This window comes from Cydia amplana, chromosome 4 (genome assembly GCF_948474715.1).
Source record: "Cydia amplana chromosome 4, ilCydAmpl1.1, whole genome shotgun sequence".
NCBI lineage: Eukaryota > Metazoa > Arthropoda > Insecta > Lepidoptera > Tortricidae > Cydia > Cydia amplana.
Window position 1 is genome coordinate 5,421,799 of NC_086072.1, and position 17,834 is coordinate 5,439,632.

General features: G+C 38.5%; 1 protein-coding gene across 1 annotated transcript in view; it reads right to left on the reverse strand.

Annotated features, from left to right (window-relative positions):
* Window positions 1-9,938: 9,938 nt before the first annotated feature.
* The window catches only part of LOC134663098 (cell adhesion molecule Dscam2-like), a 204,262-nt gene continuing 196,366 nt past the window's right edge, over window positions 9,939-17,834 (reverse strand). The window contains exons 32-39 of the mRNA XM_063519431.1: window positions 16,930-17,071; window positions 15,795-15,945; window positions 14,617-14,768; window positions 13,756-13,899; window positions 13,101-13,241; window positions 12,222-12,288; window positions 10,507-10,581; window positions 9,939-10,078 (exon numbers count right to left, since the gene is read on the reverse strand). Of these exons, the coding sequence (XP_063375501.1) occupies window positions 10,027-10,078; window positions 10,507-10,581; window positions 12,222-12,288; window positions 13,101-13,241; window positions 13,756-13,899; window positions 14,617-14,768; window positions 15,795-15,945; window positions 16,930-17,071 (924 nt within the window). The 3' untranslated portion in view covers window positions 9,939-10,026. The remainder of the gene's footprint in view (window positions 10,079-10,506; window positions 10,582-12,221; window positions 12,289-13,100; window positions 13,242-13,755; window positions 13,900-14,616; window positions 14,769-15,794; window positions 15,946-16,929; window positions 17,072-17,834) is intronic.

Sequence of the window (17,834 nt, forward strand, 5' to 3'; positions counted from 1 at the left end):
CGAGACTAGCATGACACTAATTATAGTGATGTATGTGTGTATACGCTTGAAGCGTTTTTTTAAATTACTTAACCACAAGCATGTAATCTATAGCTGGTCAACCAAATCTTGTACCTGGTTGACCAAGTATACTTGGTCAACCAGATCTTGACAGTAGAAAAAGGCGGCAAATTTGAAAAATGTATGCGCGAAGGGATATCTTCCCATAGAAAATTTGAATTTCGCGCCTTTTTTTACTGACAAGATTTGGTTGACCAGCTATATATCTCAAATCTAAATCTCAACATAGATCTAGTATATGTTCTATAGATGTGCTATACGCGTACGCCCGTGAAGGACAGAACATACGCAATGCGACAACATTAAAAACACGTTTTATAATTTCTGACAACATACAAAAAGCAACCTACGTAATTTGGTTGGGTTATTTTGTTACCCACCATAAACATAAACCATACTACATTTACGGTGGGGAACACAAATAATGTGATACTGTGACAAGGAGAAACAATAATAGCGCTTTCTCTGCTACTCCTACTGAAAGATACTATAAAATTATCCCGTTCGGTTATTTCCCCTACCGCTCATGACGGATCCAGTTATACTTGATTCATGAGGTAAAATACTCTCAGAAAATCTTCAATCATGTAATTTTATAACTATAGTGTGTCAAAGGTCTGTTTGATTTCAACCATAGACAGAGAGAATCATATTATAGTTTGTCTTACACTAGTACTAGCACCCAAAAGAAAAGGATGAGTATGGTTTTTTTGTTCCTATTTATTGACAAGATTTGGTTGACCCAGTATAACTGTGAACTTACTCTACCTTCCATGTGTGAACTAACTCTAGTTTTATTTACAAAGTGAGGTATTTCACATAAACGAAAGGCCCCAGTACACAATGGGCCATCGCCGGCCACTCCAAGGGACGCATTTATGCGTTAGAGGGAGCAAGTGATATTGCTATCTCATTCTACCGCATGGCGTCCCTTGGAGTGGCTGGCGATGGCCCATTGTGTACTGGGGCCTTAAGAATAGGAAATAGAAATATAGCCGGAGAAAAAGCTTTGTCATTAGAAAAACGCGCGAAATTATAATTTTCTACGAAACGAATACCCTTCGCGCCTACGCCTACATTTTTAAATTTGCCGCTTTTTTCTACTGACGGAAATGGCTTGACATACTTTAGTTGCTACGAGTTGAATTTATCAAAAGTTCAGAGCCTGAAATTATGCTAACGGAATAAATTCAGACATGGTCTATGGTACTTATAGTCCGTCAACCAAATCTTGTCAGTAGCAATGTAAAGCAAACTAAAGTAGGGCAACACTCAAAGAGCAGTATTGCGCTAAGAAAAGCAGCAATGTACATCGAACCAACAGATTTTTTTTTCCGCTGAGCGCGCCCTGCGTACGTCAATTCAAATTGTCACTCGCGGTTTATTGAAAAAAATTGAAACATGGACGGACAATTTAAAAGCGATGTTAAAACAATGTTAATCAAAATGATGAACAAATTTGAAGATATCAAAAACAACTGCTTATATTCTCTTTGTTCCCTATCTATGTCTTCTAAGTTTACTAAAATAAAATCATATCAAAATGCAGATAATTAGATAGTGCATATATTTGTTATTTACAATATAATATGCCACTTGTTAATGTAAATTAGTGTACTGTTCTGGATGAATATGACATACCTGTGTAATTTTTTTGATTGAGAAGAATGAAAACCAAATGAAAACAAATAAGGTGACGGCTGTCGTTCACGATCCACATTCCACAGATAAAACACAGATGACACGCGTTTTGGAATTATTTGAACACAGTGTTGCTAACCCGCGATTTTTCAAATTTGCCGCCTTTTACTACTGACAAGATTTGGTTGACGGACTTTATTTTTTAAGTTCCAATCTCTATGGTCACGGAGTCTGTTTAGATAATCTGTGGTCATAGAAATTTTTCCATCCCTGAAATGCAACTACTCGCTAATAGATGGCGCTGGTAGTAAAGTCTGGCTGATGTTAGATGGACATCTCTGTATCCGACAAGAAATTGTAGAAAATTATTACACTATACTTGGTCAACCAGATCTTGACAGTAGAAAAAGGCGGCAAATTTGAAAACTGTAGGCGCGAAGCGATATCGTCCCATAGAAAATTTGAATTTCGCGCCTTTTTTTACTGACAAGATTTGGTTGACCAGCTATATATCTCAAATCTAAATCTCAACATAGATCTAGTATATGTTCTATAGATGTGCTATACGCGTACGCCCGTGAAGGACAGAACATACGCAATGCGACAACATTAAAAACACGTTTTATAATTTCTGACAACATACAAAAAGCAACCTACGTAATTTGGTTGGGTTATTTTGTTACCCACCATAAACATAAACCATACTACATTTACGGTGGGGAACACAAATAATGTGATACTGTGACAAGGAGAAACAATAATAGCGCTTTCTCTGCTACTCCTACTGAAAGATACTATAAAATTATCCCGTTCGGTTATTTCCCCTACCGCTCATGACGGATCCAGTTATACTTGATTCATGAGGTAAAATACTCTCAGAAAATCTTCAATCATGTAATTTTATAACTATAGTGTGTCAAAGGTCTGTTTGATTTCAACCATAGACAGAGAGAATCATATTATAGTTTGTCTTACACTAGTACTAGCACCCAAAAGAAAAGGATGAGTATGGTTTTTTTGTTCCTATTTATTGACAAGATTTGGTTGACCCAGTATAACTGTGAACTTACTCTACCTTCCATGTGTGAACTAACTCTAGTTTTATTTACAAAGTGAGGTATTTCACATAAACGAAAGGCCCCAGTACACAATGGGCCATCGCCGGCCACTCCAAGGGACGCATTTATGCGTTAGAGGGAGCAAGTGATATTGCTATCTCATTCTACCGCATGGCGTCCCTTGGAGTGGCTGGCGATGGCCCATTGTGTACTGGGGCCTTAAGAATAGGAAATAGAAATATAGCCGGAGAAAAAGCTTTGTCATTAGAAAAACGCGCGAAATTATAATTTTCTACGAAACGAATACCCTTCGCGCCTACGCCTACATTTTTAAATTTGCCGCTTTTTTCTACTGACGGAAATGGCTTGACATACTTTAGTTGCTACGAGTTGAATTTATCAAAAGTTCAGAGCCTGAAATTATGCTAACGGAATAAATTCAGACATGGTCTATGGTACTTATAGTCCGTCAACCAAATCTTGTCAGTAGCAATGTAAAGCAAACTAAAGTAGGGCAACACTCAAAGAGCAGTATTGCGCTAAGAAAAGCAGCAATGTACATCGAACCAACAGATTTTTTTTTCCGCTGAGCGCGCCCTGCGTACGTCAATTCAAATTGTCACTCGCGGTTTATTGAAAAAAATTGAAACATGGACGGACAATTTAAAAGCGATGTTAAAACAATGTTAACCAAAATGATGAACAAATTTGAAGATATCAAAAACAACTGCTTATATTCTCTTTGTTCCCTATCTATGTCTTCTAAGTTTACTAAAATAAAATCATATCAAAATGCAGATAATTAGATAGTGCATATATTTGTTATTTACAATATAATATGCCACTTGTTAATGTAAATTAGTGTACTGTTCTGGATGAATATGACATACCTGTGTAATTTTTTTGATTGGTATATATTGTACAATATACATATTAAAAATAAAACAACTGATATTTGGGTGTCTATTTAATTTAAAGGTAAATAAGATAAGGGTCACTTTTCGACTTGGTTGCGTTGTACACGTACATAAACCGCCATAGGTAAGTATTGTCTGAAAAGATACTACCTACTACGAACGCCTTATATTGGGCAAGATTTAATCCTGCAACAAACATGTATGGATTAGGTAGATATTGCGAAAGAACGGCGATATAATCAAGGCTCTTAATACTGTTTAAAAGGTTTACCTTTGTAAATAGTCACAACTGATTGCTGAAAATATTAGACATGTGGGCCTATGGACGGTTTCCAGGACACAATTTATGGTCTTGTTGGATAGATTTAGGCATACGTTTTAATTATATTTATGCCTTTTAACCCTAAAACAAAAAAACTGAACATAATCTTAAAAGTTCGAAAGAGTTCTTCCAATACTTGTCATAACCTCAATTTTTAGTAATGTTTACCATCAACGCCAACGAGCACGATTGTACATTGTAGGCCCCTTAGCTTTGCTTATTCTTATTTAATGTATTGGTATTTAATGGTGACAGCAGAAATATCTCTTGAAACAGAAACGATTCAGAATGAAAACCAAATGAAAACAAATAAGGTGACGGCTGTCGTTCACGATCCACATTCCACAGATAAAACACAGATGACACGCGTTTTGGAATTATTTGAACACAGTGTTGCTAACCCGCGATTTTTCAAATTTGCCGCCTTTTACTACTGACAAGATTTGGTTGACGGACTTTATTTTTTAAGTTCCAATCTCTATGGTCACGGAGTCTGTTTAGATAATCTGTGGTCATAGAAATTTTTCCATCCCTGAAATGCAACTACTCGCTAATAGATGGCGCTGGTAGTAAAGTCTGGCTGATGTTAGATGGACATCTCTGTATCCGACAAGAAATTGTAGAAAATTATTACACTATACTTGGTCAACCAGATCTTGACAGTAGAAAAAGGCGGCAAATTTGAAAACTGTAGGCGCGAAGCGATATCGTCCCATAGAAAATTTGAATTTCGCGCCTTTTTTTACTGACAAGATTTGGTTGACCAGCTATAATTGTAACTGTGTAACTGTCACATTTTTGAAGTACAGTGCTTAAACATGGCAACAATTTAGTATGGCTTTTTTTAGTTCCATTTTATTTAATTTCTACATTGCTTCTATTATTATTTTATGTCGCAATGACAAGCTCCAGAGCAACGCTAGAGGAAGATCGCGTGGCAAAATTAGGCCTACCAAATTTAAAGCATTTCCGTCCCTTTAGAAAACGACGCGCAATTCAAGAACTATCTCAAGCAAATCTTGTCAGTAAATAAAGGCGCAAAATTCAAATTTTCTACGCCTACATTTTTCAAATTTATGTTATATGTTTTACACTAAATAAAGTACCTACCTTTTTCTATTTCTATAGAATTTGGCTATCAGCCTGTGTTTATAGGCGCATAATAATAAAACACCAAATACCACAACACACATCTTTATTTCCTTTCATCATAGGTACTAATTATATTTTTAATTTTAATATTACACAACATGTATATAGAAAGATTTTTATACAATAGTGTATAATTAATAGCTATTTGACTATATTAATCAACAATAAGTAAAATAATTACGAATCACTTAAATATTGGCAGTCTATTATAATGATATGTATCTTTTGCAGTTTGGAACAGCCGTTTACAATAATTTATCGTTACAATTTTACATTTTATAATTAACTTATCTTCCGATAGAAACATTTTTATGTTGTCTTCCCCAGCCTGAGTAAGGTAAAGAGGTCAACCCAATTTAGCGTATTAAATTTTATTATAAACTTTCATTAATAAATGCACCACGTATGCACTTAACGTGTAAAATATCGTATTTGCTCCGTGCACGACTGTGGTGCAGTCCTAGTGGGCGTGGGACATTGCCAATTGGCAGCTGCCAAATAGCATTAACCCTTAATCAAATAACGGGAAATAAACTTGGTCAACCAGATCTTGACAGTAGAAAAAGGCGGCAAATTTGAAAAATGTAGGCACGAAGGGATATCGTCCCATAGAAAATTTGAATTTCACGCCTTTTTTTACTGACAAGATTTGGTTGACTTCATTCTAATTTACGAAATATTTTTTTATATTTTTAATGGCAGCACTCAGCGATACCAACCATATACAGATTTAAAATCTTAGTAACATTTTGAATTTGAAAAATGGCAACACTTTTCTAATGGCCGCCATTTGATGGCCATTTGTGACCATACGTCAGTTGTCGTGATTTTTTTTGCAATAACAACAGTTTTTTAGTGTTTTGAGGTTAAGTGCGTAAAAAAATCTGGTAAGTGCATACACTGAATACTATTATAAACTAGACTTAGTTTCCCTGTGTTATTCTTGAAAAGAATTGTGACAACGATATGATTTAGCCAAGATTTTAAGGTTTTAGTAAGTGGGAAATTATTTCCCATTGTTTGTTCCTGAACTTACGATTTACAAAAAATTGGTAGGTTTTTATCAAGTGGGAAATTATTTCCCAGTGTTTATTCTCCACCTAAATTTAAATTTGTTTCTATATATAAAAATATATGCCCGTTTGTCTGTTAGACAAAAATATCTGTGCCTTCTTTTTGTTTTCTTTTTTCTTTTATTTATTACTTTGATTTTTGAAGATAACGTTAAAAAATCATACCTACTTGAATTCCAAGCAAAGCCGGGGGCAGCTACTAACTAGTAAAAAGTTCGTAACCGTATCGGACAATGGGAAACTATTTCCCACTTCATTCAAAATTTTGCTATTCCGTAATCTACGCACCCAAATTACCTGAAAACCATTCTTACTTTTCAAAAATCTTATAAAAAGTGTTCCGTTTGATTAAGGGTTAATATGTCGTCCCACGAAAGTTCATATTTTCAACACGCCGTGCGTTGGCGTCGCTTGTATTTCCCCTAACACCAACTTCGCACAAATGCAATAGAAAAAAACAGTATCACCTTAGCAGTAGATACACTTTAGAGCAGAGCAAAGCATACCTAATGATATGATAGTATTTTTCACATAGCTGGGCGGTGACAGCTGTCATCTCAATAAGTTTTGCATATTTTGCGTTTTAAGGTTATTAATTGTATGGAGATGACATCTGTCACCGTCCCCAAGCTATATGGAAAATACCATTACAGTGTGCGCAATTAACTGATCTCATCTTTCATTGGCATTAAATTGGAATTTTATTTTGTTTCTGAATTTGGCTCCCATGCCTGAAACCACACCACCCATCACAAATGCACATGAAACATTTTAAAGGTGCAATATTAATTTATATACAAAAAGCACCCGTTTCTATCTATTATGTAGACAGAAAGAAACAGAGACAATTTGGCTATAAATTAAAAATATCATCATCATCATTTTATAGCAGATTTCAATGATCTTTAGGAAACAACAATTCAATACCTAATCTACAGCTTTGCCAATTAGTTTGAAATGAAGTATATTATCATGAACCTTTCCCTTTTAACCTTAAGTGTCTAACCTTGTAAATGTAATCTCGTAAAAAACTACCATTTACAAACAACAAAACAATGTCTGACAACTTTAAAGAGGCCAAATATTCCACAAATTACTACGCGACATTTGATGACGCGAATCTTTAAAAAGTAGCAAACATTATCAACACTTCTTCCGCTGCATAAGAAACCATTGAATTTCACACGTGATTCGAAAACAAAGAAAACGTTATCATTATTAAATCAGACATCTTTTGTATTCGCTAGGTACACGACTGGTGCTGCCCTCATTTTGTCGGACTTTCTACGTTAAATCTTATGGAGTAAAATTAGTTCAAGCGGCTGCCGCTAGTACTAATGTCGGACATTCCATAAGATTACCTGTGTTTGTGACGATCAGCGCCACTTCCCCCTCCACCGACATCGCACCTTGCCAATACAGTAGGTAAACCAAAACATTTTAATAACAAATATCTAAGAACAGCTCTATTCACAACTCAAGAGATGGCACTGTCGCTTAGTTCTTAAAATATTGACAGTTCAGTATGAATCTAGCGCCAGCTCAATGATTTGACCAACACTTATCTACTACGTATGGCAAACAAATTTCATGACGCGATAATGAGAAAATTTTGATAGGTAGGTACGGCTTTTCCCATGGTAAGTAAACCATTTTTCAATTTGCTTTGCAAGCCTCGTGACTCTAAGGGCCGTAAAAAACACTATTTTACGAAGAGAGTGAGTTTTCCGTAATCTTAATTCGTTTTTAACACATTGCTGTTGATAGTATTTGCTACTTCATCAGCAAACGAATTATGTAAACATTATATCTAACTGTACAATATTACAAACTATTAAAAATCTAAACGCTACTCTGGTCAACTCTGTGATTTTCCATATTGGCCATCGGTGGGAACACTTTCTACTTAAGTGTAGGTACCTACTTATTCAAAATGCCTTTAAATATTACAGTTTTTAGGGTTCCGTAGCCAAATGGCAAAAAACGGAACCCTTATAGATTCGTCATGTCTGTCTGTCTGTCTGTCCGTCTGTCCGTCTGTCTGTCCGTCCGTATGTCACAGCCACTTTTCTCCGAAACTATAAGAACTATACTGTTGAAACTTGGTAAGTAGATGTATTCTGTGAACCGCATTAAGATTTTCAGACAAAAATAGAAAAAAAACAATAAATTTTTGGGGTTCCCCATACTTCGAACTGAAACTCAAAATTTTTTTTTTCATCAAACCCATACGTGTGGGGTATCTATGGATAGGTCTTCAAAAATGATATTGAGGTTTCTAATATCATTTTTTTCTAAACTGAATAGTTTGCGCGAGAGACACTTCCAAAGTGGTAAAATGTGTGTCCCCCCCCCTGTAACTTCTAAAATAAGAGAATGATAAAACTAAAAAAAATATTTGATGTACATTACCATGTAAACTTCCACCGAAAATTGGTTTGAACGAGATCTAGTAAGTAGTTTTTTTTTAATACGTCATAAATCGCTTAAATACGGAACCCTTCATGGGCGAGTCCGACTCGCACTTGGCCGCTTTTTTGTCATACACTCTTTTTTCTGCATGTTTTTGTAAAACGCGTAGGTACATGCCTACATACATATATTATTTTGTATTATTTTCCCTTAAGTAAGAAAATGTTCCTACCATCGCACATTTCACGACAAGAGCAGCTACATTATCATATTATAACATCGTTATTTAGAACACGGTATCGAATAAATGCTGCAACAATTAACGTTAACAGTTATGGGGTATTTGCTGTAGCGAGTTCGCATCACAATTACATTAGCCCATTATTTAGAAACTACACAGAACGGTTAGAATTACGTTTTAGTTCTTGGAGGCCGACACAGGCCGACAAACGGGTATAGGTAATGACTAATGATACTCTATAATTTCATCTTAGGAGTGCGAAGATGCATGCTGAAACCTTTAAAGTATCTAGTTTTATTATTCCTACGCATCAGCCAACAAAACATACCATTATGTAACTATTACCGTATTTTAATTATTCAAAGACTATTCGATTTTGCTAACACCGACATGGAAATGACGTAATTGCTATCCGTTCTGATTAGGCGAGATTAATATATTTAACATTTAGGTCTTTATTTGATTACTTCTGTAGTGGTCTCATAATTAAGTACAAAATAGTTGAATTATGAATAGGATGAAGTGTACAAATAATTTATAAATGTTAATAGGTACCTGGAAGAATTAACTCCTTAGAATTATCATAGATTAGAAATACTTTGACTGCTTATGTAACATTGAACATAACTATAAAATTAACATTATAAAGGATATTAAATCTTAATGTATAGTATATTAAGGCTAGCGTCCAAAATAATCTAAATCCAGGCAATGACAGTACGAAATGTATAAAAAAGCACATCACACGTCCAAATGTCGATATCTATTCATACAATGCATTAGTCTCTTTTTCAGACTTAAACCATAACCTTATTTGAAGTTTTTTTTATGGGACGAGCGAAATAGGTACATAATTCAGTATTCTCAATCGAACGGCTTCTGAATGTTGGACGGACCAATCGGTTGATCGGATTGTTCTTCACCATAACATAAATTAGGAAAAAAATACCGTTTGCTTAGATTCTTTAGGTGGATCTGCCATTCTTCAATTATTTTTCTGATGGCTAATAAAATAACTATATTTTATAGTGTTTTAATAAAAACAGGGAATGTTCCTAATAAGTTTTGGCTTTGAAACAGCGCGGACTTAATTAAATGCTATAAAAAGTCGATTTTTTTCACTGTAAGTCAGTCATTGGTCATTATACTGTTAAACGTGGATTGTGCATTCTCGACGTTCTTGTTCTTTTCTTTGTTGATATCTGAAAATAAATAAATAGGTTAGCATTACATTTTTTGGGAGTTTAGTTATACCAAGACAAATAGTAAATTAAGTAGGTACAACGGAAAATTTGTGGTCCTATGGACGAAACGCATAATTTTCAAACTTTATATTTTTTTTAAATAAAATAAAATAATTTTAAACATTTTAATATTTGTACAAGGTTTAGAGCGTAGAGATGTTTGAGTGTCTAACTTAAAATGAGTGTTTTCTTGTACATATAAGCTTGTACAAATAGCAATTCAGTCAGCAGCAGCCAAGTGGATGATGTGTTTCAAATGATCTTCACACGTTCTTACCCCCTTAATCATAAAATTGTGCTTAAAATATATTGAATAGCTCGCACTCTCTTCTAATTTCGACTATACTACCATACATTCTATATGTACCTATATAAAATGAACTCACTTGTCAATAAGTGATGATATATCGGCGGGCACGGGCGCGTAGACGGAATGTCCGTCGCTCCCGTTTGGTCCCCCGCTGCGAACAAATTCCGTCAAATATTCTGTACCTATAGTATTTATACAAGGTGCCTCTACCTGGAGCATTCAGTGCAAGGATCATTGATATTTAGTTCTTAAAAAAGGTAACTTTTGATCTACAACTTTTAAACCAGACAAGAAGCAAAATACGGAAAATTTTTAAAGTCTGTTGACGTTTACGGCTGTAAGGTAAACGTACTAGTACTCGACATGCTAATACCCAATAGATGACACCCTGCTGTCACCTCTATTGACAATGACAAAAAGGTACTGATACCGCGTCGAGCACCAGTACGTTGACCTTACTTAAATAGTTGTAGACTCAAAGTATTTCCTATTTTATTCTCACTCATATTTATTATTTAATGCAGTGTTTTTCAACCTTTTTTTATATCGCGACCCCCTTTATGGCAAAAGAAAATATATCGAGATCTCCTGCTCTTAGCTGTTTGTAACCTGTTTTGTTCTTTCCTTCTTACTTTTAAGCTTTGCGAACCCCCGCGACCGTCCTATAGGAGGTCACGACTCACAGGTTAAAAAATTACTACCTATTCTATTTTCTCATTTATTTCTGCCGGTTAAAGTATGCAGTTATTAATTTAGGTCTCGGTAACAAAGATAAAGCTCTACGATATTAGGTAATACGTTGTGATTCAAGTTCGACATTCGTTATTTTTTGTTTTTTAATTAGTGTATATTTAATTAGAGTCTGTGCGGAAAGAGAAAAGTCGTGTAATGTATGAGGCCCAATACATTTCACGACTCTTCTCTTTCCGAACAGACTCTACGTGTGATTACGTGCTTCATTTTTTTTTATTCGGCTTAAGGAGAGTTTATAAAAAAAAAATGCGGCTGCTCAGTTTTTTCTGTAAATTGATGAATAAATCAATCGAATCTTTATAAATTTTATATTGTAAATCAATCGAATCCTTATAAATTATATTACTGCTAAGAGCCGTAGGAAAATACTATAATTATAATTTTCTCTGTCACTGTTAGCAGAAAGAGTCCGGCGACTGAATAGATGTAGCAACCTCTTAGGGCCACCCCACATCTAGCGTCTTTCGAGCGTCGGCGTCTACAACTCTATGGCCGCTGCTCGACGCAACGTCGACGCAACTGCGCAGCGACGTCATTTTCCATAGCGCTGACCAGACGCCGACGCTCGAAAGACGCTAGATGTGGGGTGGCCCTTAAGGGGTCCACAGATTACCAGTTCGCTGGACGACAACCTGTCAGTTGTTCGGAACTGATCACCTTTTGCGTTTAACTGACAGGCTGGTATCGTCGGGTGAACTGGTAATCTGTGGGCCCCTTTATCCTCCTAAGGCCCAAGGTCCTACCTATAGTACCTATTCAGTTCGATGTAATTTAAACCTTGTTCAATTGGAACAGAGTCGCTTTTGCTTTGTTTCGTTCAATTTTCAATCAACGCAAAATCAACTCTATTTCCTACAATTTAGGTTCAAAGTTCAGTGGCAAATTTTGGATGTTTCGTTTGTATGGCTTGGCCGTAGGAGGTTATAACGAAGCAGCCGCATAGTGCCGTGTAGTGTAAGGTAGATGCGGCGCTCTGGGTGCGACAGTCGGCGTGCGGTGCGGGTGTGGCGGGGGAGGGCGGGGAGGTACCTGGTCTACCTGCTGGTGGTGCGCGCCGCGCTGCGCCGCCCGCTGCCGTACGCGCTGCCCCCCGACCCGCCCGAACCTACGTCATTGAGGAAATAAACACAAACATCACTTACAACGGGGTGCATACAAGGCTTAATACTTTCGCATTTTTTTTTAATCAAAGCTCCGGCATTGTACCTCCTACCCTGCCACGAATTAAGACTGTATAGTTCGTAAACTTATTTAATTGTTGCACCTCTGGAGTTGCAGGCGTCCATAGGCTACGGTGCATGCTTACCATCAGGCGGGCCGTATGCTCGTTTGCCACCGATGTGGTTTAAAAAAATATTTACCATATTTTCGAGTTAAAACAATTTTTCTGCGGTAGGGCAATGCAAAGGCCACGGAACGCACGCTCCACGCTCATGCTGACCACCATACTGAGTTAAAACAAAACGCGCGTCAAGCGTGCACGCTTACGCCTTGGCCACGAAACGCACGCTCAGAGCGTGCACTCTCGTCGCTAATACCGATCCCATGCCGGCGACAGCGTTGAGCGTGCTATTCTTAGCCGAGGTTTGAGAGCGTGCATTCCATGGCCCTGGAAGAGTCGTAACCATACATCGGGGTTTTCGGTGCGGGAATGATTTCGTGTATTATATACCCTTATATTATACCTAAGAATGTAAAAAAGTAATGAAATAAATGCATTTGTATTTGTATTTTGTGTTTATAACTTTGTTTATTGTAAAATAATTACCAAACTATGAATTAAACGTAGGTAGTAAGGTTCAAATGTGCTTAGAAATGTTAAATTTGTAGGTATCGTTTTTTACAGTTTTTACCTGTTATTTGGCTAGTTTAAAACATTCCCACACCGAAAACCCCGATGTATGATCGTAACATTACCTTTAGTGGTAGTGTTGGCGGCGCTGTCGCTGTCATCGCCGGAGTCGGTGTGCGTGTCGCGCCAGCCCGGCGCGCCGGCGCAGGCCGCGCGCATGCGATGCCGCGCCTCCACTGTCGAGCATTTAGACAGGCTCGATTCGTCTACGCAGAAAGCTGGGCTCATACCCTCGTGGAGCGTTAGAAGGGGGCTACCAGCCAATTTGGGTGGGGCAATTTTGATTTCTACTTGAGGAGAATGTGCGTGGAGATTTTTAACGATTGTCATTTGTAATCAATGTAGCGTTTCCACTGCGCAAATTTAGACAAATGAGTCAAAACAATTAGAATGACAATATTGCGACAGCAACTGCGTGGTTATTAAAAAAAAGTTTGAATAATTATAGTAATGAGAGCCAGTTACGGGTAAATCACGTCGCCCATTGCAGTTTTGATAAGTAAAATAAGGCCAAAATAAAAATTTATTCGCATGCTCCTGGATTTTTTATAGGTTTTTTTCCAAAATGAGCAAAAAACCCCGTCTATTTGGTTTCGAATAAAAAAAAAAACAATCGCCCAAAGTTATGCGATACATATAAACATAAATAGTTAGCAGGAGATATTGCAAAGAAGTGATTGGTGAGATATAGGACAGGAATGTTTAGTAAGTATAGGTTACCGTATCGGTAGTGCTCGCAGGTGCGGTGGCGGCGGCGGTGCGGCGGCGCGGCGTCGTCGTCGCGGCGCGCCAGCGTGCGGAACTGCAGCGAGTGCGCCGCCGACACGCCGAACGTCGCGTACGGACTGATCTCGTACAGCTCTGCTGTGGAACGGATGTCACACTCACTCACTCGATCATGTAAAATCAGTAAAATCATGCTCCGCAATTGTTATGTGATTTAGAGCCACCCCACACTAGCGTCTCCCGAGCGTCGGAGTCTAGTCAACTCTATAGCTGTTGCTCGCCGCAACGTCAACGCTACTGCACAGCGACGTCATTTTCCATAGCGCTGACTAGACGCCGAAGCCCAAAAGACGCTAGTGTGGGGTGGCCCTTAGAGTCCTAGCTAAATTGGTAGTTTCATACTTACGCTATGGAATGTCCAATTTAGCTAGAACCCTAAGGCCCACTAGCACCATCCCACTAACCCAGGGTTAAACCGTTTACCAAGTGTCAGATTGTACTGGTAACCATGGTAACTCCAGGTTTAACCAGTTAAGCCCGGGTTAGTGGAATGGTGCAAGAGGGCCTAAATGACATAAAAATCTCGGAGCGTGACTGTACCACAAAAAAAACTAAAATTGAATTCCTAATTATGAAATAGATTTTTACATGGCACGGTACTACGGACAGTAATAGTGACTATCGGAATTCGGAAAGGTTTCAGTACATACGATCCCCTTGAAGTTCAAATATTCAGTTCGGTTCAATATTTTTATTATTTGTTCTGAACGAGAGGTTAAAAGGTCGGAAATACCTTATAAATAAATAAGAGAACATCACATGGTCACTAGATATATTATACAGATGCATGCTTACCAGAGGAGTCGTCATTAGACTTCTCATTCCCGTTGATAGACGAGGAGGAGTATAGCTTCTGTCCCTCTCTTAGCTTCTCCCTCTCGGCTTCGTTGCTCTCGCTCAGCTTGCGGTCGTCCCGCATGTAGTGGTCACTGGATATACAGAAGAATCTGAAAGTGTTTTGTGTAAGTGTAAGGCCTGAGTGGACGCTCGAGTTGGGCGTGCAGCGGGGCGGGGCGTGCGGCGTGCATGTTAAACAAATGCAAGCGTATAGGAGCGGCCTTAGTGCACGCTGCTCACATCACTTGTGAGTCCGACGCCACGCTGCACGCCCCGCCGAACGCTTCGCTTCGAGCGTCCACTCAGGCCTTACACTAAAGGTGTTCACTATCTTCATCTACTTGATTAGGCAATAAGTAGGGACATTATCTTCAATTTCATAAATGAAATTTTATGTAACTACAGATGGAGTACAAAATCAGCTAACCGCGCGCTGACAATTGTCACCTCACAATGACAATTTTATTCACCGTATATTGCTGGTTCACTAAATAAACATACTATAGGTGCCGTCGTTACTGAACCACTTGAACCAGAATGTACCTAAATGGAATTGTTATAGTCAGATGACAATTGTCAAGTTGGTGAAATAGTCGTTGTCATTGTCATAGTCAGGTGACAATAGGCTACATGACTAATTTTCATTTATGGTATCAATCGATCGGGTTTGTTTTTAGGATCAAATGTCTATATATATGTGACCCATTGCATTAAAGTAACACAAAAGTCAGAAATTGTAGTCGCACTTCACTCGCGAAACGATCTAAACAAAACGAGAAGGGAACGTGACGTCAAGGTCTCTGGGAGCCCATCTTGTAGTATGGACAAAACAAGAAAATTGCGTTTTTGTCGGTGAAATATTGCGTTTATGTATAGCTGCCATACAATATTTTACTGGATGAAATTTAAGGAATCGAATGGTACCCTTACTTTTATCGTTTTTGGAAGTTAAAAAAAAACTTAAATTTTGAAACTTTCAGGTCCTGTATTTTTGTAATTTTTCAATATTTTATTTTAATATCCACATTATTGTGATAAATTGCTCGTTTGCTATCTATTTTAATAGATTTTGTTATAAAATTCAACATGTGTCATCATCCCTATTGTCAAGTTGGTGAAATAGGCGCTTCACTCACTTGCGCTTGCCCTGCACGACGCAGATGATGGCCGCGACGGTGACCACGATGACAACGGCGCTCGCTATACACGACAGTACCACTGTACGCAGTGACGTGCGGCGGTCGCCACCCGAAAGGGGGGACATCGGTTTTGTTGGAGGTATGCGACCTGGAAGTGTTAGGTGGGTAAGTATACACATGCTAGGTAAGTCTATATGTCCTACACATATAACGCGGCTAGACTAACGTAAACAACGGAATTATAATTTGTTATTGTGCTTAAGACTAGAAATCTGGAATTCACCTTACCCTACGGTTCCGTTCCCCAAAAGAAAAACCGGCCAAGTGCGAGTCGGACTCGCGCACGGAGGGTTCCGCACCATCAACAAAAAATAGAGCAAAACAAGCAAAAAAAACGGTCACCCATCCAAGTACTGACCCCGCCCGACGTTGCTTAACTTCGGTCAAAAATCACGTTTGTTGTATGGGAGCCCCACTTAAATTTTTATTTTATTCTGTTTTTAGTATTTGTTGTTATAGCGGCAACAGAAATACATCATCTGTGAAAATTTCAACTGTCTAGCTATCACGGTTCGTGAGATACAGCCTGGTGACAGACGGACGGACGGACGGACGGACGGACAGCGAAGTCTTAGTAATAGGGTCCCGTTTTTACCCTTTGGGTACGGAACCCTAAAAACCGGGACCCTTATAGGATCACTTTGCTGTCCCGTTTATGCCGCAAAAACGTATATTTCGACATAAGGGAATCAATATTTACATACAGGGTACTTTCCATTGACCTAGAACCCTAGAACTAAGAAATTTGGCAAGTAATATCGTCTTATACTACAAGTACAGGGTAAATACTGGAAAACTATAAATTTGTGAAAAAAATACCTATATTTATTTGTGTGGAACCCTCGGTGCGCAAGTCCAACCGCACTTGTCCGGTTTTTTGATAGTAGCTGCCTAAACTCATAATGTTGTCTGACTTAATAGTATTAATATAGATGGTCAAGCAGATCTTGTCAGTAGAAAAAGGCGGCAAATTTGAAAAATGTAGGCGCGAAGGAATATCGTCCCATAGAAAATTAGAATTTCACGCCTTTTTTACTGACAAGATTTGGTTGACCAGCTATAGCATAGGTACCTCCTGCTAACGTGTGCGTGTCTGCCAACAGCGTGACTCGCTCGGTGCCAGCATCGTTGACGCCTTCTATGGCCAGTTCGTACCAGGTACCCGGAGTCAGGTCACCTAGAACGTGGCTAGCCGAGCTCAGGCTGTCGCCAACCTGAAGAAAATACGCTTTTTTTAATGTTAATAGATCACAAGGAACTATTGTTACATGTTGATTATATAGTTTAACTTAAGGGTTTTCATGCTTTGAAATCTCTGGCTTCCAATCCCACCTGACATTAATCAAAAACCCTGTAACATTGGGTGATGGCAACGAGCAAAGGCTAAGATTTATACGGTGGAGCATTTATATTAGTCAAAATGGCTCAGACATGACACTTGGAAGAATGAGAGACAATCGTACTGCAAGCATTAAGGGCTCCCAACTACGGCTCGGCCACGACATTGCGCGACTTGCGACGGCGGCAGCGATAACCATAGGTTGAAGCGAGACACAGCGATCGGACCTTTCGATCCCACCTATGCTTGACTGCCGCCGTCGCTAGTCGCGTAATGTCGTGGCCGAGCCGTAAGGGCGGCTGAATTCTCAAAGATTTTACCACATATCCTACTGTCACTGAGCCCGCATAGTTAGTAAGCATCACATCTTCCACGCGTTGTCCCGGCTCATGGGAGCCTGGGATCCGCTTGGCAACTAACCCCAAGAATTGGCCTAGGCACTACTATTTTACGAAAGCGACTGCCCTCTGACCTTCCAATCCTGAGGATAAACTAAGGCCTTATTGGGATTAGTCCGGATTTCCGGTGTTTTCCATCACCGAAAAGCGACTGGAAAATATGAAATGATATTTCGTACATAAGTTCCGAAAAACTCATTGGTACGAGCCGGGATTTGAATTTTGAACCCGCGACCTCCG